This window comes from Dipodomys spectabilis, unplaced genomic scaffold (genome assembly GCF_019054845.1).
Source record: "Dipodomys spectabilis isolate Male_0828 unplaced genomic scaffold, ASM1905484v1 ptg000187l, whole genome shotgun sequence".
In the NCBI taxonomy this organism is placed as follows: Eukaryota; Metazoa; Chordata; class Mammalia; order Rodentia; family Heteromyidae; genus Dipodomys; species Dipodomys spectabilis.
In genome coordinates this window covers 6,847,257-6,869,788 of record NW_024870864.1, presented here as the reverse complement: position 1 = coordinate 6,869,788, position 22,532 = coordinate 6,847,257, and the positions used below count along the sequence as shown (strand labels likewise).

The 22,532-nt window shown below is 38.2% G+C and overlaps 1 protein-coding gene across 50 annotated transcripts in view; it reads right to left on the bottom strand.

The window, feature by feature from the left end:
* Window positions 1-247: 247 nt before the first annotated feature.
* Map4k4 (mitogen-activated protein kinase kinase kinase kinase 4) overlaps window positions 248-22,532 on the bottom strand; it is a 175,865-nt gene continuing 153,580 nt past the window's right edge. For 18 of the 50 annotated variants that reach the window (XM_042695579.1, XM_042695580.1, XM_042695591.1 and 15 more), the window contains 11 exons: window positions 20,948-21,123; window positions 20,433-20,553; window positions 17,088-17,205; window positions 16,618-16,788; window positions 10,886-11,029; window positions 8,180-8,314; window positions 5,318-5,418; window positions 3,322-3,471; window positions 2,662-2,821; window positions 1,300-1,439; window positions 248-1,080 (listed from right to left, as the gene is read on the bottom strand). In XM_042695579.1, the coding sequence (XP_042551513.1) occupies window positions 997-1,080; window positions 1,300-1,439; window positions 2,662-2,821; window positions 3,322-3,471; window positions 5,318-5,418; window positions 8,180-8,314; window positions 10,886-11,029; window positions 16,618-16,788; window positions 17,088-17,205; window positions 20,433-20,553; window positions 20,948-21,123 (1,500 nt within the window). In that variant the 3' untranslated portion in view covers window positions 248-996. Of the gene's footprint in view, window positions 1,081-1,299; window positions 1,440-2,661; window positions 2,822-3,297; window positions 3,472-5,317; window positions 5,419-8,179; window positions 8,315-10,885; window positions 11,030-16,617; window positions 16,789-17,087; window positions 17,206-19,200; window positions 19,393-20,432; window positions 20,554-20,947; window positions 21,124-22,532 lie in introns of all 50 variants that reach the window. The other 32 variants (XM_042695570.1, XM_042695569.1, XM_042695574.1 and 29 more) reach the window with 4 other exon arrangements.

Below are 22,532 nucleotides of genomic sequence, written 5' to 3'. Positions count from 1 at the left end.
ATTAAGGTGTTCTTCCCAAAACATAAACTAAATCACCTCTCAATGCATTAAAAACAATGAGGTAGGCAAAAAATAATAATAAACATGTAGGTTGAATTTTTCTTTCTTCTGCAAGTGCAGACTGTGGTAAAACTGTTGTTGCACTTCTAGGTTTAAACAAAAATTAAACCTTTAACTGAGGCAGTGCTAATACTGTCACACAACAAAGTTCTGGTCATTATACAAAATGCACACATTTTCTTTTTCTTTTTCTTTTCTTAGAACCATCTGCACATGATTTAGGTAAAACTTGGTACACAGAAAAATGACTGAGTTGTTGGCCAGGACATCATCGGTCCCCCCAAAAATCCAAAGCAACAAAATGGGACCCTTTAACCCACCCCACCCCAATCCCGCCCACAAAAAAAGTTATCCTAGTTAAGTGTGTCTTTCACATTTTATAAATATTAACTTCTTAAACCTGCACCTTCTTCTTTCTCCACATATTGTCACATTACAAAAAAGAAATGTCAATTAAATACATTGTTAATGTTACTATATTAATCTGCTCTCTCCTTTAGCCAACTGCTCCTCTCGCCACCACGCTTCACCTCCTTGTGCCCATCGCCAACAAAACCGATGGCATGTTCATTGTCGCCACCTTCAGACACCCAACAGGACAGAGTCACTCAGAGACAAGGAATTCTGGAGCTGCAGGTAAGGTGTTCTTTCTGGCCTGATGCTCAACCCCAAACACTTCTAGCACCGATGGTAGAATCTGAACAGCACCAGCTGCAATGCAGCCTTGATTTATTTTTGAGTAAGGAAAAAAGAGAAATTGGCAAAAAAAAAAAAAAAAAGTGGGAAGGAAGGGAGAGAGAGGAGCCAATACATGAGGCTTGCACACACAGCTGTCCTGGCTGCACCGGTGCAGCTCTGAGCTCCAGTTGCAAGGAATTCCAAGTTCTCAGGATCTTGAAGACTCTGGAGATCAACAATCCCTGGATCACACTGCTTCTACCAGCTCAGAAGAGAAGTCCTGCCTAAGGTCATGAAATAAACCTGACTGCTGCCACCAGACCGAACAGAGGCAAAAAACACCTGTAAAAGCAAGAGAAGAAATGGTAGTTAGCAGACCACGGGGCACCTTTCTGGAATTCCAATCAGTCCCTACAAATATGCCTATAAAGACAACCTAAAAAGTTCCTTAATTTATTTCAGAATCTACTAAACTAGGGGAATACATGATCAAAGTCAACAAAAAATACCCCATTCCTAAAAGATAGTACTAACTAAAAAGAAGTCATAAGGAAACATTACCTTGTCATTGCGTTCACATAAGAATTTTAGTCTTTGAGCCCTTTTGTGCATAAACACACCATCCAAGTGACCAGTTTCCACAGATCGGATCTCTATGGCCTTTTCTCCCCAGCCCATTGTCTGATTGGATCGAATATATGCTTTAGGGGAAGGGAAAAACACAAACCATTAAGGTGAGGAACCAGTCTTGAAAAGAAGTTGCTTATACATGCAAAAACATCTACCTAAATACCCAGAATTCAGTGATTTTTGTTTTTAAGTAGCCTGCCTCAGAGCTGGAATCAGGTCAGTGACAAACTGCTTACCTACCTCAAGCACAAAACCTGGGTTCAATTTATAACATTATCTAAAAACAAGACCAATAAAATCAAAATAAACCCCCCATTTAACAAAAAAACAAGAGTTGTAGCTTTGTATAGAGTTTGGTGCACATGTTCCCATCAATCCAGCCATGAGAGAAGGCAGGGGGCAAGAAATGAGGAAAACGATAGGGACTTATCTGCAATAAAACTAAAATTGCTTTGAGATTTAAACACAAAGCCATGAAGACTTCAAATACGAGCCTCTGTTCCTGATACAAGATTGCTTCTAGCAGTGGCTCTGTCCTGCAGCAAATCACATCCCATTCTTTGCCTCTCCTTTCTTTTCACAAATCAGTCTTAAAATGTCTGCCCTGCCAGATGCCAATGGGTTACACCTGCAACCCACTCCCAGGTACTGGGGAGGGTAAGATCTGGAAGACTGTTATTTGAAGCCAGCCAATATGCAAGAAAGCTAAGTGAGAGAATGAGGCTCTGAGTTCAAGTCCCTCAGTTCAAATGCAGGCACACAAAGAAAAACAGAAACAACAACAACAAAAAAAACAAATCTGCCCTATTTTCTTTGGATATCTTAAGGATTGAATGAGAGATAGGAATAATATAGTTTTTAAGTCTATAGTAATTACTTAGATTTTGTTCTAAATGCATCTATGATACCGCCATCACCCTTTATTCCTACAATGTAACTTTCCATCGTCAATATATTGCCAATCATTTTGCTCAAAAGGTTTGAACATGTAAAATTAGTATGACTGTTGGGCATAGTTGGTATGCATCAGTAATCTCTAGCTACTTGAGACAAGGCAGAAAGATTGGGAGTTCAGATCTAGCCTAGCAATGTTAGACTCTATCTCAAAAATAAAATATAAACAAAAGGGTTGGGGTGTGGCTTAAGTAGTAGAGCCCTTGCCTTCATGTGCTGGGCCCTGAATTCAATTCTCCAAATAAATGAACCAACAGATGAATGAATGAATAAGTACAAAAACTAGATGCAGTCTTAAGAGAAAGCTTACAAATGCTGCCTCATCCTTCTGTTACATACCTACAGATGTTGGCATCTCTCCCCACTGTAGAACCACGTCCTTCGTGATCCTTCCATATGTGTTCACATAAACCCCCTCATCTTCATAGCATACTAGAAGCTCCATCCCATCCGTGTTGGGGAGGATAATGATTGCATGGGGTTTAATGCTACATTGGATCTAGAGAAGAGGAACAGAGTGTAGGGGAGCATGTTTATAGCTATTTCCAGCCCTGTGAAAGTGCTAAGACTGTACCATAGGAAATAAATAATATTTTAGAAAATCCATGTGATATATACCCGCCGCAAGTCTACCATTCCAGGTTATGTATTGACTCACATTCTCTGAGACTCTTGAGACATATTTGGATGGTAGGCTCCATTTGAGAACCATTCCCAACTCAGAGGTGCTCTGGACTATCAGCAACTGCCCCAAACCCATCCCATGTTAGTCAAGCAAAGATGAGAGGACTTTAGGAAGGCTTCACAGTGCCAGGAAGGTAGATTTCCACCTGTCTTACAGCATGGAGCTACTGAAAATGATATTTCATTTAAATACTCACCCCCAAACCTGGGGAAATAAGGAAACCCTGCTTGTGTTAGTTCACTAAGCAGAGTAAAGGAAAAGTCAAAACAAAGTGAAGCCTGTCAACCAACCATAGAGTGTGGGTTCTTTCTTACGTGTGTTGGTAGATATATGTCATAGACTGATCCTGAATCCACATCAACAGCATGGAATCCAGCACAGGATCCATAGATCACTTTCAACCTCTGGCCTTCCTCAACAGTGAGATCCACCAATAATGGCTTATGTACCAATTCTCCAAATGACTACAAAGAAGTAATCAAGACAGAGCATTAGATGAAGCAGAACTTAGTCCTAGCAGCTCAGACTGGAGAAGCTAGGCCTAAGGTAATCAGTTAACCCATTATAAAATAAGATTTTATTATGCTTGTATATATATAATTAGTATCTGGAAGACATTTCTTCCAGAAATCAAGTCCCAAATCCCTCCTACCTAGCCCAAGAACCAGTGCTATCACTTACTATACTGTTGTTTTTCTTGACCAGGAAAACATAAAAAGTTAAACAGTGAAGACTTCCTGCAGAACATTTTTTGACTATTCTAAAGCAGTGTTGGAATGAGAAGTCCTAAGAGTCACATACCAGGAATATGATCCTACTGTCTACACAGTTACTAGGAGAGCTATAGATATCCCTTACTTTAATTTTCTGACTAAACAATAAGATCTAGTACTGGATCTGTATTGTGCTAAATAGCTTCAGGTCTTTATTAATTAGCAGTACTGACGGCTCACAGGAATAGAATGGCGATGAAACAAAACAGGTTTAAATAAGATGATATGTTTAAAAGCAACTAGTACTGTTCTTGGTATATAAAGGAACTAGGTTGCAAAATACATTATAATATTTTAATGAATTATCTTTATTAAAAAACACTAGTATTTACTTCCTAACTCATTCAGCTTCATGGGGAAAATAAGAAAAACCATCTTCAAAATATAAATTTTCCAAATTATTGAAATTTACCCTTTCAACCAAATAAATCAAAACTGTTTTAAGTAGAGTAATTCTGTATGAAAAAGTCTTAATTTCTTATTTGCCACTATAATGGTTCAGAAGCTACTCTTAAGGTTTTGTGTCTAATATCAGAAATGATATTATTAATTCATTCCTAATGACAGCAATACCAATTTTAATTAAGAATTTCATAAACTTATATTTAGTATAAACTAAATTATAATTATTAAAAATATACATGAAGAATATTGATAATTTTCTAGTTCAAAGGGGTGTTGAAAACAACTTTTTTCAAAATGCTGAATTTACTAAAAAAACCCACAAAATTTATTCACTACTCTTTAGAAACGTAATTCCCAGAGACATATTTGTGATCATAGGTAATTGAGTATATAGGAACTCACTACTAGAAAACAGTCCTAATTTTTTTTTAAAGGCTCATTCATTTACTTTCCTAAAACTGTATGTACAATGGCAAAGCCATCATATTTAGGGGCAGTTGTAGGGTTTGAACTCAGGGACTGGGACTCACACTCTTGCTTGGCTTGTTTGTTTGGATGGTGCTCTACCCCTTGAATCACACCTCCAATTCTGCTTTTGTCTAGTTATTTAGAAGATGGGGTCACCAACTTTCTGCCCAGGATGGCTTCAAACTGTGATCCACTGGATCTCAGCCTTCCAAGAAGCTAGGATTGTAGGCATAAATCACTAGCACCTGGCATTTTTTTTTAATTTAAAGAAAAATAGGACTGTATTATATATATTTTAACTTCATTCATTTCCATTGCTTATATGTTAAGAACTGCTGTAATTTTTAATTGGTATTCTACTTAGAACTGAACTGATGAATATTTTTCAATCATATATCGAGCTATTTATACATACTCATGTCTTTATATGAATATCTGCCTTTTAATGGATGATTAAAGTAATGTTTTATTGTATGGGTTTGAGAAGCAGCTAAGCTTATTATGTTACAAATTGCCTCTCTTATGACCAAACTATATTCTGTATTAACAGATAGTGTATTATATTATTCATTTTATTTTTTCAGGCTTTTTAAACTAAATCCCTAGCTTATGGCTTTTTAGCTTACACAGTTAATACTACTTTAAATGCACTTGCTGTTGTTACCTTAAAGGCCATAAATTTGTGATATGGCTTAGGTGCCCACGCATAGACTTCCACAGAACTCTTCAAAGCAATTACAAGAAATTTGATTCTTTCATATTTTACTGAAAAACAAACATAAAAAGCAAGATACGCATGTCAGTATCAACAAAGAACTTTAGCTATCTTTTTCAAACTTTAAAAATATGCCTTGTAGCCGGGTGCTGGTGGCTCACACTTGTAATCCTAGCTACTTAGTAGGCTGAGATCTGAGGATGGTTCAAAGCCAGCCCGGGCAGGGAAGTCCGTGAGGCTCTTATCTCCAATTAACCATCAGAAAATCACAAGTGGCACTGTGGCTCAAATGGTAGAGCACTAGCCTTGAGCTGAAGAGCTCAGGGACAGCACTCAGGCCCAGAGTTCAAGACCCATGACTGACCAAAAAAAAAAAAAAAAAAAAGCCTTATATTGAGTCACTGAAATGAGCAAGGAAAAAAATGCAGATCAAGATCAAGCCATGTACATTGCTTTTATAATTCTTCAATGTATAACCTATGATTTTCCATCCTCTGATCCTGATCCTGTGCTAGGTTCAATTCTAGTGTTCTTCTGTATATTATCAATGTATATTTTCACTAATGTTCCTAACTTTTTAGATTCTAAGTATTTTATTGTCTCGAGGGCCCAATATTACTTGAAAAGGTAATGGCATGACTAATGAGCCAAGAAGCTCCTGAATCACAAAAGGAAGTATCTAGGGTCTTCATGGGGCTTTCATAGACTGAGGAACATAGAAGATTGTATCAAAAGAGTTCTGAGTATTGAATTCTACCAGGAAATTGAATTATCCATGCACAAGATCCAGTATTACTGTAGACCATAACTGAGTTCTAGAATTTTACCTGAAGTTAAAAGCCAGAATAGAAGCAGTAAAGCAAGACTCTTTTTAACCATAAAAAAACACCTGCCTCCTTTCCATAGCTGTTTTGGATGTCTCATATACCCTTGGCCACATGAGACTTACTGCTCCCCTACACATATACCTACCCTACACATATACCTACCCATCTCTATACAAACTAATATACTATTACTTAAGTATTTGAAAAGACTTGTTGACTTGATAGCTTTCCTTGTTAAGATTATACACACTCTCAAAGAAATCAAGAAATCATTGATATTATTAAGGCACTAAGGATTATAAAAGGCTGGCCAAACCAGCACTGCTTAGAATTTTCGGAAATGATGGAAATGCTGTATATGTATGCTAATACAACACAGCCCCTAAACACTTGTTGCTATTGAACACTTAAAATATATTCTAGGACCACTAAGGAACTAAATTTTTAAGATTTATTTAACTTCAATCAATTTAAGTATTTTTTAAATAGTCTCCTGTTCTTGGAGGAAACAGTAAACTTAATTAATGAATATATTGCTTAGTCTTATATTCAGAAAATATCTGGGATACATTGTTTGAATTATGAAAAATTCAGCATAACCTAATACTCCTTATCACAAGTACAGTTTCCCTACAGGATAATCCATTTATGTTATGACTGGTTTGTTACTGACTGGTTTGTTTATTAAATTTAGTTGTAGATGACCTTAGCACTAACTCATCAAATAAAATACTTCACAAACACACTGCACAGAAAATCACCTCAAAATCTATACCAAAGAAATAGCATTACTTTACAGCATCACCCAGAAGTATTCCAAATATTGTAGTAGATCCTATTATCATTGTTAACAATGAAAATGGGGTCGCAGATTAAGATATCAAGGATTATAAGAGGCTGACTAAACCAGCACTGCGAAATGATGGAAATGCTTTGCATCTGTATACCTATGCTAATGCAACTGCTATTAAACATGTGGCTATTGAACACCTAGAATACATACTAGGACTAATATTACATAAACAAGAAAAATGTCAAGAATTATATTCTTGGAAGCAGAAGAACAGACTATAGTATGGTATGTGCTTTCATAAATACATAAGAAGTATGCAAGCAAAAGTCAACATTTCATGGGTCCCTATCTTCAATTAGTCTTTGGTATATAAGTATTTCAAATACTACTAGTATATATCACCATTCCAATAAAACTTTAATTCAGCTTTCGTCCAATATTTTCTCTAACATTAGTACTAGTTTTTCTCCCTCACATATAATGAACAATTGATACTGGGTTTGCTCCAAGAAAAAAACAACACAGTTGCCATGTCACAGTGACCAGCCAGCCAGTCTCATTCATCAGCGAACACAGTAGTTCTGTTCAGTATAGTTGGTGTAAAACAACAAGCCATAATTCTACAGGCCAAATTCTCAAATGTTCTTACAGTGACTGCTCAGGATACATCATCCTTCAAATAGAGAATGAACAAGCAGTATTAAGGAAGAATCAAGCCAGCTGGTTTATTTGGCAGAGATTCCTTAAAAAAGGTTACTTTGAGCCACAAAAGGCATGGAAACTAATTTTTAGAAGGAGTGGAGGATTACAGATGTAGCTCAGTGTTCAAAGAGTGCTTGCCTAGGATGTACAGGGTCCTGGGTTTGATCCTAGCACTGAGAAAATAATTTGAAATAAAGTAATAAAAGGATGAAAAGACTCTCACGAGATAAAGATGTAGAGAAGACTAAGAACAGAGTGAGAACACAGATCCAAATCTGTGCTGTTTGTAAGTTCAGAAGTGTAGTGAGGCATTGTCTAAATGAGACTTCAGGTCAGAAGACACCTTAGAAACAGAACACCACAAAGGAGTCATCACAAGGAGTTTCAAAAACAGATTATTACTATAAATTTCAAAGAACACATGAATCATGAACTAAACCATTATTAAACTCTGAAAAAACAAATCACTTAAAATCTAATACAACATACCAACTTTATAGTGTACACATCCTTCCAAATCTCCTACGGTTGTCCATCCTTGCTTCTTCTCAACTTCTGGATCATTGTGAAGTATTTTATTTCGCAACCAGGACAAATAGTAAACACGTAATTTATCCTTTTTGCCTAGCAAAATAAATATAAATATTTTACAATCATGTACAACAAAAGATTTCTTCAAAGAAACTTCTATAAATAGTAAATATTATTCACCCTGAGGAAATTATTTTATATAGGTTTTATCTGAAATTCAATTTAAGCTTTTCAGATGAACTTTTGAAACTCCTATAGAATTATCATTGGGCATAGGCAAGTTAAGAAGGTTTTGAAAGAATAATGAACTCACACTTACTTCATAAATAAGTTATAATGTAATACTGTGAAATAAGTATTATCCCTGTTTACTGCCATACTCCTAAACAAAATTCTGTACTGGCTATCAGTGGCTCATGCCTGTAATCCTAGCTACTCAAGAGCTTAGATTTGAGGATGAAGGCATGAAGCCAGCCAGGGCAGACAAATCCCTCTAACTCTTATCTCCAATTAACAAGCAAAAAATCCAAAAGTGGAGATGTGGCTCAATTGGTGGATTATCAGCCTTAAGCAAAAGCTAAGAGAGTGCAAGGCCCTGAGTTCAAGCTCCCATACTGACATTAACACACCTTCACACACACACACACACAACACATCTACTCACATGTACACACAACTATATTATCACTAAAAACACTTCAACAGGTATAAATTTAACAAATAGCCCTTTTCAAGATCTAGTTTAGTAAAACAAAACTGATGAAAGACACTAGAGAACATCTGAACAAATGAAGAAACATTCCATTTCATGGACAAGGCCCCACACTTTCAAGATGTCAGCCCTCCCAACTTGATCAAGCTATGGCACTCACAAATTTGCACATGATGTACACACATGCCTAGTAAACATACAACACAAAAGAAGGGAGGGATGTAGGGTGGGAGAAGAGAGAATCCAAGTGGACCTTAGATTCGGCAATAACTTTGTAGTTAAAAACACAATCCAGGGGAAGGGAAAAAACAAATCGTTTAAATAGGGATACAGGTGGACCCACTGCCACAATGAGATGTGTAAGTTGTTATGTCAAAAAACGAACTTTACAACTTTGGCCAGGGGTGGGAGATGGGAAGGGATGGGAAGGGGAAACAAGGAGGCAACAATGCTTGATAAGAAATGTACTCATTACCTTGCTCATGTAATTGTAACCCTCTGTACGGTATTTTCACACACACACACACACACACACACACACACACACACACACACACACACACACACACACACACAAATACCACAATCCATGAAAGAAAAAAGCAATCATTAAAATACCAGAAGATACTGGTAAAGAAAATGAGTAGTAAGTCACAGGGAAAAAGTATGTATAAAATACTTAAAAATCTTCTAAATAAAATAAACAAAAGTCTTAAAACTGAAACATAAGAAAACAGCAATCCAATTAGAAAACAGGCTAAAGATCTAAGCAAGGTACTTTACCAATGCAATATACAGATGACAAATAAATGTATGAAAAGACACTCAAGTTTTCATATATCATTAAGGAACTCAAAACAATGAGACTCCACACTAACAGGATGGCTAAAATGCAAAAACAGTGACAATACAAAATGCTAACGGAGATGGAGAACAACCAGAAACTTTCATTTATTGCCTGTGAATGCAAAATGATACTGCCATTTTGAAAGATAGTTTGGCAGTTTCTTACAAAACCAAACAGTCTTAGCATATACTCCAGTTAGTTGGGTTCCTGAGCATTTGTCAAATATGAGGTAAAAGCTAGTTCATAAAAAAAAAAAGCTTCAAAAAAGCTTATATATTCTTGACAAAGCTTAAAAGCAACCAAAATGTCCTTCAATAAGTTGATGTCCAACTTATCTGTTTCTTCTCATGGATTATGCTTTTAAGGTTGTACCTAAAAAGTAATTTGCCAAGTCCAATATAATGGAATATCAGTCAGAAATATAAAAGAATGAGATATTGAGTCACCAAAAGACAGGAAGGAACCAAAATTGTGATCCACATATTTTCTCTCTCTCTCTCTCTCTCTCTCTCTCTCTCTCTCTCTCTCTCTCTCTCTCTCTCTCACTCACACACACACACACACACACACACACACACACACGCACACACGATGTTTTGAGTAAGAAGCCAATCTACAAACCTAAGGCTACATTACTGTATTATCCAGATTCATAGTCATACAAACTTTATACACTGCATGATACAACTTATGACCTTTTTGAATACGAAAAAGATATGGAGATACTGAAAAAGAATATGATAATTTGGCAATAGGTGATCATTGTTCCTAGAACCTCAGGAAGAAGGATAAATAGAAAACTTTAGGGCATCGAACTATTGTTAAGTAATGGCAGATCCCTTCCATCTGACACAATTAAGAGAATGAGTGAACTCTAACATAAACTTTAATAGTGTCTTATCATTAAAATAATATACCACAAATGTGCCACTAATACAAAATCTTAGTAATAGGAGAAATTGGTTATCTGCCACAATTTGAACATTCTCCTCTCAGGTTTCTGTAAACTAATATTGCTGTATTTAATTTAGCCAATACATTAGAAAATGAGGTAACAGGTTCTAGAATATTTGTAAATCGAGTCACAGTTCTGCTTTACACTTACCAGAAATAGTCACCAAGACGTTTAAGCCCTCAAGCACATCCATTTGCTGAAATCGCCTTCTGTTGATGAGAGGATAAACCTTCCCTTGTCCACTTCTGTCCAACAGCATCAGCCCGCTCTCTGTGCCCACTAGCAAATTCACTCCTGTTTCAAGGACACAGAAAGGCCTGAATTTTATGCTATAATTGGCAAGCAGCTATGCTGTAAGGAAGAATAGCATTCCTTACTTGGAAAGAAGTTTTCTTAGAAACTCAGAAAAAGAAATTCTTAGAATAGTTGGAAAGCTAAAGCAACCAAACTTGCAATGCACCAGTATATGGAAGTGATAGAGACAAAATTTTATTTAAGAATAAGATGTAACGGATACCTCATCCCTTCAACTGCCTTCACAATCCATCCTCAGTTTCCTTGTGCTATAAACTCACTTATCTTGTGGCTTTATATATCCTACACCTATTTGGCACAACAGATACTTGAGCAAATGTTAATCTGTTACAATGGTCTCGCCATGTTTTCTTCACCTTCATTGGCAAACTATTGGAATATGTTATATTTATAGACAGAGCCCGGTATAAATCTTTATCAGTTTATGATCTGGCTTCTATCACTCAGTCTCCACCATCAGCAATACAATTGCATTCAGTTCTCTCAATCTTCACTTCTTAGGAATATTTAAATACTGGGACCTGCCCTGTATCTCATCCAAACTCTGAACATAGACTTCCCTGGTTTTCCAATTCTGCTGGAGAGAGCAAGTTCCTGTTTCTTTATCCCTTTTCAGTTTCTTACAAAGATGCTGCTACTGCTTGCTGAGTGCTGACATACATTCCCTCCTGAGCTCCAGCATATCTAAGAAACAATCCACAATTTCCCTGTGTTTCCATTTGGTACAGCCTTCTACTGCAACCATTTTTCCCACTTAGGAAAGTCAGCTAATTATCACCAGAGGTAATACCTCTTCTTTCTGCCACTTCCTTTTCCTTTCCTTTGTTCTCACTCTAGTTTATACCTTGACTACCTTACAACTGATAGACAAAGATGTTCATTTACATTTTTGTAAAAAGTGCTACTTTCTTTATGACTACATATTAACTTGTAAATTTTACATGTCTACATTAAGGCTCCCTTACAAAATAATTTGAAGACATATAAATTTTTAACTTAGCAATAAATAAAAATTTTAATGCTTACATTAGGACTGCCTGTTCCTGATTATTTTAAGAGTTCACTGATTAGGCTACTAAAAACTATAAAAATTGAAAAATTGTATCCAAAAAATTCTATGTAGGCTGACAACAAATGCTTTACAATTCCATTTCAATTCAGTGATAAATTATGATACTGTAGGCAAAGCAATATATTAAGTGCAGATAATTCATAATGAACATAAATAGAAAATAATCATGATCAAAATGATGTGTCAAAGTAACTGGCTCCAACAGGGAGGAAAAACACCTCATTAAAAACACAAAAAGCAGCTGGGTGCCAGTAGCTCACGCCTGTAATCATAGCTACTCAGGAGGCTGAGATCTGAGGATCACAGTTCAAAGCCAACCCTAGCAGGAAAGTCCATGAGACTCTTATCTCCAATAAACCACCAGAAAACCAGAACTGGTGTTGTGGCTCAACCGGTAGAACACTCGCCTTGAGCTGAAGAGCTGAGGGACAGAGCCCAAGCCCAGAGTTCAAGCCCCATGACTGACAAAAACAAAAACAAACACAATAAGCCAGGCAACCAGTGGCTCATGCTAGTCAACCTAGCCATTTTGGAGGTTGAAAACCTAGGGATTGTAGTATGAGGTAAGCGAGAAAAGGTAAGTTCTTTGAAATTCTTAGCTGGGTACAGTACATTCCTCTTTCATTCTAGCTTTGTAGGTGGCTGAAACTGGAAGGACTGCAGTTCCAAGCCATCCTGCACAGAAAAGTTTTCAGGACTTCATCTCAACAGAAACTAGGCATGGTAGTGTGCAACTACCATCCCAACCACTGTGGAAAGTCTAAAATAAGTGAACTGAAGTATACAGGCACGCTTGAGCAGAAAATGACACCCTATCTAAAAAGTAACCAATACATAACAGTAGAACACTTCTCTAAGAAGCACAAGGTCTTGAGTTCTAACTCCATTACCATAAAAAATTATGTATGTAGTAAGCCAGGCACGTTAATGTATGTTTATAGCCCCACCTATTTTCGAGGCTGAGCTAAAGGGATGGCTTGAGCCCTGGAAATTCAAGGCCAATCTGGGCAACACAGACTTCTATCTCAAGTCTGTAAAGCTAGTTTCTTAGTAGGTAGAAAATGGGGTATTGTGGTTGGAGGCCAGCCCAGGTTAAAAATTCTTAATCAACATCTAGGTGTGGTCGCACACATCTGTCATCCCAAGCTAAGGGAAACATCTGTCATTCCAGTGCAAAGAGAAGTACAGACTGGAGGACTGCAGTTCAGTCCAGCCCAGGCATGAAGCAAGACTCTTAAAAATATGTAATTGAAAATATATGATGTAGCACTTTACAAAGTAAAAACTAGTTATTTAAGATGATTAAAAAAGAATGCTTACTGCAAGCATTTTTAGGCAGTACAAAAGCACTAACCTAACCTCTGTGTGGACTTTACAATTCCAAAATAATGCTAGCTCTAACATATTCTGAATTTTCTCCAATATGGATATAGCTCCAATAGTAAAGGTTTTAACTTTTTTGAGTCTGAATCTTATAAAGAAACTCATTTTTAACATAAGAGGAAATCGGTGAGTGCTATCACAGTGGTCTAAGAAAATCAATCCCTAGTCAGGTGCCAGTGGCTCACACCTATAATCCTAGCTATTCAGGAGGCTGAGATCTGAGGACTGTGGTTCAAAGCCAGCCTACACAGGAAAGTCTGTGAGACTATCTCCAATTAAGTATCACCCCCACTCAAAAAAAAAAAAAAAAAAAAAAAACACCAGAAGTGGAGTTGTATCTCAAGTAGTAGAGTGCTAGCCTTGAACACAATAATTCAAGGACAGAGCCCAGATCCAAAACAAAAAAAGAAAAAAAATCAACTCCTGAAGTGCTTCTACCCAAGAGCATCTCAAAGATAGTAATTTATAGAAATATTTTTCAACGTTGTCATTTCTCTAACTAGTCTTTACATGATGATAAAAGAGGAAGTTGCACTGCATCCCCCTCTCCTTTTTTGTGCCAGTACTAGGGCTTGAATTTAGGGACTCAAACTTTCTTGCTCATAGCTGACACTACCAACTCCAGCCTTACTTTTTCTAAGTTATTTTGGAGACTGAGTCTCACAGATGTTTTTACCCAGGCTGCCTTTGAAATAAGATTCTCTGATTTCAGCCTCCTTAGTAGCTAAGACTACAGGCATGAGCCACTGGTGTCAGGTAGTTTCACTGCATTTTTAAAAATACAGAATTGAAATACTCCCCAATTTTCTTAAAAGTATCAAAGAAGCTAATTAGAAAAAAAAGTTTTAGAAAACTTCTAGTTCATAGAAAAAAACAACAAAAAGCAATCAGTCAAGAGTGTGTGTGTGTATTTATATATGTGTGTGTGTGTGTGTGTGTGTGTGTATACATATATGTATATACATGTATGTGTGTGTATACATATATATATGTATACACACACACACACACACACACACACACACACACACACATAGTAAGAGAGAGCGGGGTGGGGGTAGAGTGGGGTGGAATGGGGTGGGGGATTGTCCAGAATCCCCTAAAGCATTGGAGAAATGTAAGACTCTGACCAAGCCAATCTATTCTGGACAAAATGCCATCTGGTAAACATGGGTCACCACCTACAAAGAGAATTGACATGCTCTACACATTTATACACTGAATGTAATATAATAATTTTTGGGGATATAAACACTCCCATTTGAGTCCTTTACTATAAACTAAAATGATGAGCACCCCTACTCTGTGAAATGATGGCAACTGACATTTACTGAGAAAAAAACACTGTGGATGCTGTACCAGGTGCTGACATGTAATGCCCTTATCCCTGAAAAAGCTATTCTTTACCTTAGTTGATAATAAAGAAAAATCCTTATGACATGATCATCACAGGCTTTAAAGTATGCTTTAGTTGTAACAAATGCAGAAATCCTGACATTACAAGATAAACAAGTTGGTATATTTCTAATAGGTATTGACAACTGCTCCAGCAACCTTGAAAGATAGGGGCTAAACAGGAGCTTAGTAACATGGCAAAAGAGAAGCCAAGGATAGGCTAAAGTGAAAAAGATGGATGAGAAGGACAGAGCTTCTTCTTCAATGAAAGTAGTAGTAATAGGAACACACTGATGTTCAAAAGATGAAGTTGAGGGCCTCATGTCAACATCACAGATTTCCATACATGCAAAAGGAAGAGAATGGCTATGCATGAGTATCCTGGTGGTGAGGAGAGGAGAGCTGGTTCACTACTGTGGGGAATGTGGCAGACATTGATATTTAAGGAATATACTTGGGGAGCATGCACCATGGAACTCAAACCAATGGATCTCTCATGCATTCTGCTCAGTTATATGTATAATAACAAAGGAGTAAGAGACTATTTTCTTGTTAAAATAGTTAATATAGTGTTGAAGGCAGTGAAAAACAAAAACAAAGCATGAGCTAGAATACAAAATAAGGAAAAGTATAGGCCAAGGGCTAGCAGAAAGTTAAGCTTCAGCATTTGAGAAGACAGGGATGCCTGTTTGCATGAATGTCTTAAGTTCTGAAATGTTGCACAAACACAGACAGGTCAACAGTCCTTCCTACAGATTTTTTTTTTTAACCATTTCTAGTTCCTTTATTTTTATTATTTACTAGAATTTTTTTATTTAAAATTTTTATTATAAAGGTGATATATACAGAGGGATTACAGTTACCTAAGTCAGGTAACGAGTACATTTTTTTTTGAAGTGTTACCCCCTCCTTCATTTTCTCCCAGGGTTTTCCCTCCCCCTCCCCTCCCCCCCCAAATTGAATAGTTCATTTCCAACATAGTGTCTAGCGAATATCACTGCTAAATTAGTTCACCCTTTGTCCCACCATTTCTCCTACAAATTTTTGATCAGCAACTGGTTTTTTAAGTCTTGTTTAGATGCTAGGCCCAAGTCACAGAAAACAAGGGGGAAAAAAAATCTAACATTTAAAGCAATGCATCTGGCCCAGGTGCTGGTGGCTCATACCTATAATCCTAGCTACTCAGGAGGCTACCACCAGAGGATCATGGTTTGAAGCCAGCCAGAGAAGGAAAGTCTGTTATATTCTTCTTTCCAATAAACTTCCAAAAAACCTGGAAGTGGAGCTGTGGCCAAAATGGTAGAGAGCTAGCCTTGGGCAAAAGAAGCTCAGGGACAGTGCCCAGACCCTGAGTTCAAGGCCATGGACTGAAAAACAAAAACAAAAACAAAATTAATTTTTTTTAAAAAAAGCAAAGCACCTAAATGAACTTCATCCAAACATGGGCCAAGTGTTGTTTCATCCTTTCATAGCTCCACTTAACATGAAGAAACTAGTCCTGATCATTCTTTCTAATGCCCAGTTACTGAGAGGACTCCAGGCACAGCATGTACACTCAATCCCACTAATGCACACTTAGCCACAGGAGGGGAATTACAGGATTCACTGGCCTTTGCGCCGCCCCCCCAATACCTCCCCAATATTCAAAGGTTATTTTCTAAAAAACAAGTAACAATCTTCCCTTCAAATAAAAATAAGAATGGCAGTAGATACTTACCCCATAAGGCAGCACACAGAATCTCCGAGTTAAACCTCTTCTTATATTTACGAATTTCGGGGGTGTCACTCTGTGGCCTAGTGTTGGTAGGGTTCACATTGACCACTGAGCCCTTCCTGGTAGGATCTTGCCTTATGGCTTCAGGTCTCATTCCATCACAGGAAAATCCTACTGAAATATAATACATTTGAAATTATTTTCTGTACACATGTACTACTCCTGTCTCTCTTCTTCACTATACAACAAGCAACTACTCATATACTACAACTAACATTCTGAAAGAAATGCTTATGGAAATTGACTATGTAGCCGACTGTAAATAAGGCAATACAAGTGGGACAGGAGGCTTCTGTACTTGAGGTCTGTGCCTATCAAAACCTTCAAGCTATGCTTAAGCCACCTGAAAGAACTATGTAAAGGGACCAACCAAGACCTGTTTCACCTGCTTTCTTGTCATTGCTGTTACTTACCCACAGAAGTTACTGTTGTTCCACTAGATGGAGAAATTTGTAGTAATCTGGGGTCTATAAAAGGTGTAAAGGAGGAGGAAGATTTGTGTTTCTGGAGTGTGCTACTAGCGGACTGAGTCTGCAATGTAAATTTCAATTTCATTAATACAAATAACATTTAAAAAGTGAACATTAAAAACATTTCAATCCATTTCTATACTATTCCCAATCCAAACTCTGGTCTTCCTGCATCTTTCCCCGAAATCATTTTCACAGGGAGTCTCTATGTGGCACCCCTATGGCCACACCACCAGCCATTTCACTTGCAGTCACTCGGAGAGTCAAGCCTCTGCCAGAAAGAAGTGAATTTCTGACATTGAGGCTGCCAACTACCAATAAACCTATACTTTGGACTCCTAGTTATTTCTTCAAAAATAAAATAAATGATTCTAATGTAAATTCCTAAATGAAAGCTGAAATTTCTTCATCTCAATTCATCACCTTCTGACTATATCTACTTGCCTACAAAAGTCCAATTTATCTATACTGGAATACTGACAGAAATTTTATTCTATTATTTTAAATTGGGCTTTCTGCCAGAAAACCCCAGGAGCTTCGGCTCCTCTCTGTTTAGGTGCATTACCCTAAGACCCATACCCAATGGGCTTGTAAGTGAAAGGTGCGAGTGACAAAGTAAAGCGTATCTTCTGGGATCTTTTAGGAGCACTAGTGTTTGGTTAATAATGTAACTTAACACCAAAAAAAAAAGACACAAAAAGTGAAACAAATTGTTAAGTGAAAATGTAATGATGATTAAAAACAAAACAAACGGAAAAAGAAACTTGCCAGTTTAGTGAGTTAAGGGTTATAGTAAAATATAGTAAAATGGAGCAAAGTGGAAAATATAAACATAAGAAGGAATAATGTGAGTATAAGTGGAATGTAGATATCTCAGGGGAAAAAAGAACATGTCTGATCCAGTACTTTTGTCCTGTACCATTTCACTCATCATGGGCACCTGAAAGTCACCATGTCTTCTGCCCAAGCCCTCTCCTAAACTCCCCACCTGACTTGTGTGCTAATTCACAGGCATTCCTCTGCTTCATGAGCCAGTGGCTGACCCAACCAACAGCCAATCTAACGCTGAACTGGGGAAGCAGTCAACTTGCACAACTTAGGAAAGGATTGTTCTGATTCTTTCTTATGAGAAAACCAAAGTAGGAGCAGCAGTCAGTTAAGGGTTTACATTAACAAAATTGGCTGAAGCTATAGTTCTGACTCCTTGGGTATTACACTAAAGTCTTATCTGGGAAGTCAGATCACTGTGTAAGTACAGGGTGTTAAAGGCAGGCTCTCACTGCTCTTGGACATGACCCTACTCAAAGAACAAAAAATCATCCAGCTAATACTCAACCACACGGCACAGCCATGCCACAAATGCACAGGAGTTCCCATACAAAACCTGAATTAAAAGCACATTTCAGATCTTAGTCCTTGCTTAATATTTTCCTAGATTTCTCCCAAAAGCCTTTGGCCTCTTCTTAAAACTGAATGGCTAAATTTCCTGGAAAGAAACCCTTTTGTAAGAGTTGGTATAAACAAGATAACCAACCAGGAAACTCCTCCCTCTAAAAAAAACAAAAACAAAAACAAAAGAAAACAAAACACTAAATCCAGGCCTGTTTGAAGGAGATTCCCATCCAAGTCAAGTTTGTGCAGGTAGGCCCAAGTCTGAATAACCAAATTTTCCTATACTTCACTATTGTAGAAAGAGATTGAAAAAGCAGATTTCACATTATCTACAAGAATTTCATGCCAAATACACAATGGATCTGAGAACACAGCAATCATTTCATTTAGATTTAGAAAAATAAACTGAATAAAGCCATGCAACTACACTTATCCAGAGAAAGTAAATGGTGAACTAGCAAGTTTGGAAGGAAATCCATCTAGGGTTAAGAGGTCTGTATGCAGATCTGAAACATGTTACTTGGGGGATTGGGAAGAGGGTAGGTGACAGAAGAAAGCAGGGGTAGGGAAGGAGAGGACGTTGGGAAGGGCTCCTTTGCAAACTAGCTCCTAGGCAATGCCGGTCTAACCCCAGGAAAGCAGCCAGCTGTGGTGTGAGACATACCTCATTAGCAGTGAGCTTGTCCTGGGGTGTCTGTGGGGACATGGTGGGTGTCGGCTGGCTGGAGGATGGGGAGGAGGAGGTGGAGGAAGTGGAGGAGGAATGGCTTTGCTGTAAGAGATCTGGCAAGAGGTGAATGCGACCGGCAAAGCCATTGCTCTCATGATGGCTGGCACGCTTTTGGTCAACTGTACTCTGTAGAAAAAACAGGCATACTGGTCTCGCTCAAGCGCTGCTGACATTGCCTCCAACCCTACAGATAACTGCTTTGTTTAAGGTGCTGTGTAACTTTGCAAACTCTTAAATTACCAGGGAGAAGTTATGGAAACTAGTCTAAATTGCTCACAGTTCCTCACTAAAATGCACTGAGCCAACAGAATTCAAGGTACTGCATCTGGTGGCCGCACAACTTAAGCAAGACATGCTTCACTTGGTCATGGGTGCCACGAGCTGGTTGCAAGCCATTATCCCTTATTTTCATTCGTAAATCTTTCTTTGTAAAATTCTAGAGAATACCCTGTGGCTTCTTCGAGTCCTGGTCTTTCCCACCTACTTTCCATCCAAATGCACTGCCCTAGCATGAAACAAGCTTAGGACAAAGTCCCAAAGGCCATCTCGGTGCCCTGTCCTATTTCAATGAGGAGCATTATCACTTGGATGAAGTCAAAGCTAAGAATGCTGTAAAACTAGTGATCCAAAGTGAATTTATCTTGTAGCACACATTTAATTCTTCAACAAGTGGGAAGACTTACACAGAAGAGAGACCTCCTGACCTTTGTGCCAAGAGTCTCTGTAGGACTGGGATGAAACCTGCCCTGCCTGCCTCACTTGCTCCTGCTGCAGCTCCACAGACACTCAGAGTTGGGTACTCTCAGCAGAACCTCTATGGCTGCTTACCACAGGCTCCAGATCTGTGCCCTCACTCTGTGAGCCTGAAGAGGACTCCCTGTGACTTTCCAACTGTTCAGACACAGACTGTGAGACTTAGCGTGGTGCTTGAATGAGGGCTGCCGCAGGCATGCAGAGGAGCAGCAATGTGGGGTGGAAGACTACTGACTACCTTAGTCGCATGCAGCACACACCTGCCTCCCTAGCCCCAGACACACTACCTTTAGGGCCTTGTTAACATGAAAACAGATGATGATGTAGAAACAGCATGAGTGAGTGAATGAGCAAGTGGGTTAATGACTACAGGAGAAGCTCAGCCTCTGACAACGGGAGGAAGACATGGGTACCTGGCGGACGATTAGAGTGCCCTCCTTGGAAGGGGTCACAGCTGGTTCACTTTCAACATCATCATGAACTATCATGGTTTTCACAGATTCTGTTTCACCATTGCTCAAATTCAGAGATGACCTAAGAAGGGAAAATCCAGACATGAAGGGCACTACTTCCAGAAGTTGAGGACATCATGTTGAAAATTTTTTCATCTTCTCAGTCAAGGTTGAGATGAAAATACACATATAGCATTTCTTCAAGGAAAGCAAAGGCTTAGCTCTAGAACTCCAAAAAGGATTTCTTTGCAGTTTAAGTTTATAGAGTACTTCTTGTCAATTAAAAGAGTTACACTAAACTGAAATTTCCCTTCTGTCACATCTTTAAATGAAAAGAAACACAGAGAAAAGGGAATTAGATACAAAAACTGCCCTGTGTGTTGCAAGTCCAACAAAACTACACGTTAACGGTCACAGACTCATGTGACAGGTTTAGGGAAAAAGGCCTCATCCTCCCTAAAACACCCAGGACTGACGCTGCTCTGGTGTCCTCTGCTCCTGAGGTGGACTCATCAGCCCCTTCCTGTTCCACGTCATCATCCTCCTCATCTGTGGTTCCTGACTCTTCACTGGAGGATGAGTAGTCTGTCACTTTGTGAGGTGGCCGCACATCTTCCACTGCTCGAAGCTCTTTGGCCAGTGCAGTCAAATCCTAAGCAGTGTAGAAAAGAGAAAGTTAGGTGAAGGGGGAAGTAGGAAGAGAACAGATGAGAAGCCCTATAAATTACCACAATGTCTATTTTAGAAAACTACTATATATAATATTTACTAGTTTCAAGTGAAAATGAGTTTTTATGGCTTTTTGTAGAAAGGGAGGAAACATAGGTAAAAAATAAAAAAGAAGCCTGGGAAGGTGGCTCAGTGGTAGACTGCTTGCCTTGCATGAGGCCCTGGGTTCGATTCCTCAGTACTACATAAGCAAAAAGAAAAAAGCCGGAAGTGGCGCTGTGGCTCAAGTGGTAGAACACTAGACTTGAGCTGAAGAGCTGAGGGACAGCGGCCAGGCCCAAAGTTCAGGCCCCACGACCAGACCCCCCTCCCACAAATAAATAAATAATAAAAAAGACAAAAAGTCAAAGATGTTCTACAAGTTAAATAACAATGCCTATAGTAAGATGACAGCATTGCTATTATTTTAAATATAAGGTAAAATTTGACATCTTGAGCTTTGTTTTTTTGTTTTTTTTTTTTTAATTTTTATTTGTTGTTGGTTATGGGGCTTGAACTCTGGGCCTGGGTGCTGAACCTCAGCTCTTCAGCTTAAGGCTAGCACTGTTCCACTTAAGCTATAGCACCACTTCTGGCTTTTTCTGTTTATGTGGTACCGAGAAATCGAACCCAGGGCCTCATGCACGCGAGGCAAGCATTCTACCACTGAGTCACCTTCCAAGCCGCTTGGAGCTTTGTTTTAAAGACATCAGCCTATGTAACAAATTTCTTTCTAGAAAACTGATAATCTGAAAACAAACTTCTAGTTTAATAGATCTGATTATCTGTTTAGGTTCTGTTTCTTCAAACTTTTATTAAGAAACTTGAGAAAAATAACAATGACAGTAGTACCAGTATGTAAGTTATGTCTCAGTTTGCTATTAGAAACTGGCCACATTTCTGATAAAGGCCATGCAGGGAGAAAGAGGCCAGGTGATCCAGGATCTCCTCCCCCTCCCCCTCCCCCTTCATCCAGTATTATGCTTATTTCTCCATGATACTACCAGTCAATGTGAACATGAGAAGGGAAGGGAAAAAGCCTCCAAAGGGCTTCATTTTCCTTTATTCCTATACACTGAGATATTTTAAGATTCTTATCAATTTACTAGATAATTTTCACAAGTGACTATACTCCACATTATAATCTCAAATATAAATTTCATTTTTCTATTGGGTAATTTTTTAAGCTAAGTATTTTCTTTTTTAAAAAAGTTGTTTCCTTCTTCTTTGCACTTGAGAATACATTTTGTGTTTGAACTTGAGCCTCTGAAACAAGAGTGATCAAGTGTGGGGCCAGAAGTCCTATTTTATGTTTACAGTTTCAGCTTTTCAAATTGTTCAAAAAGCTACATT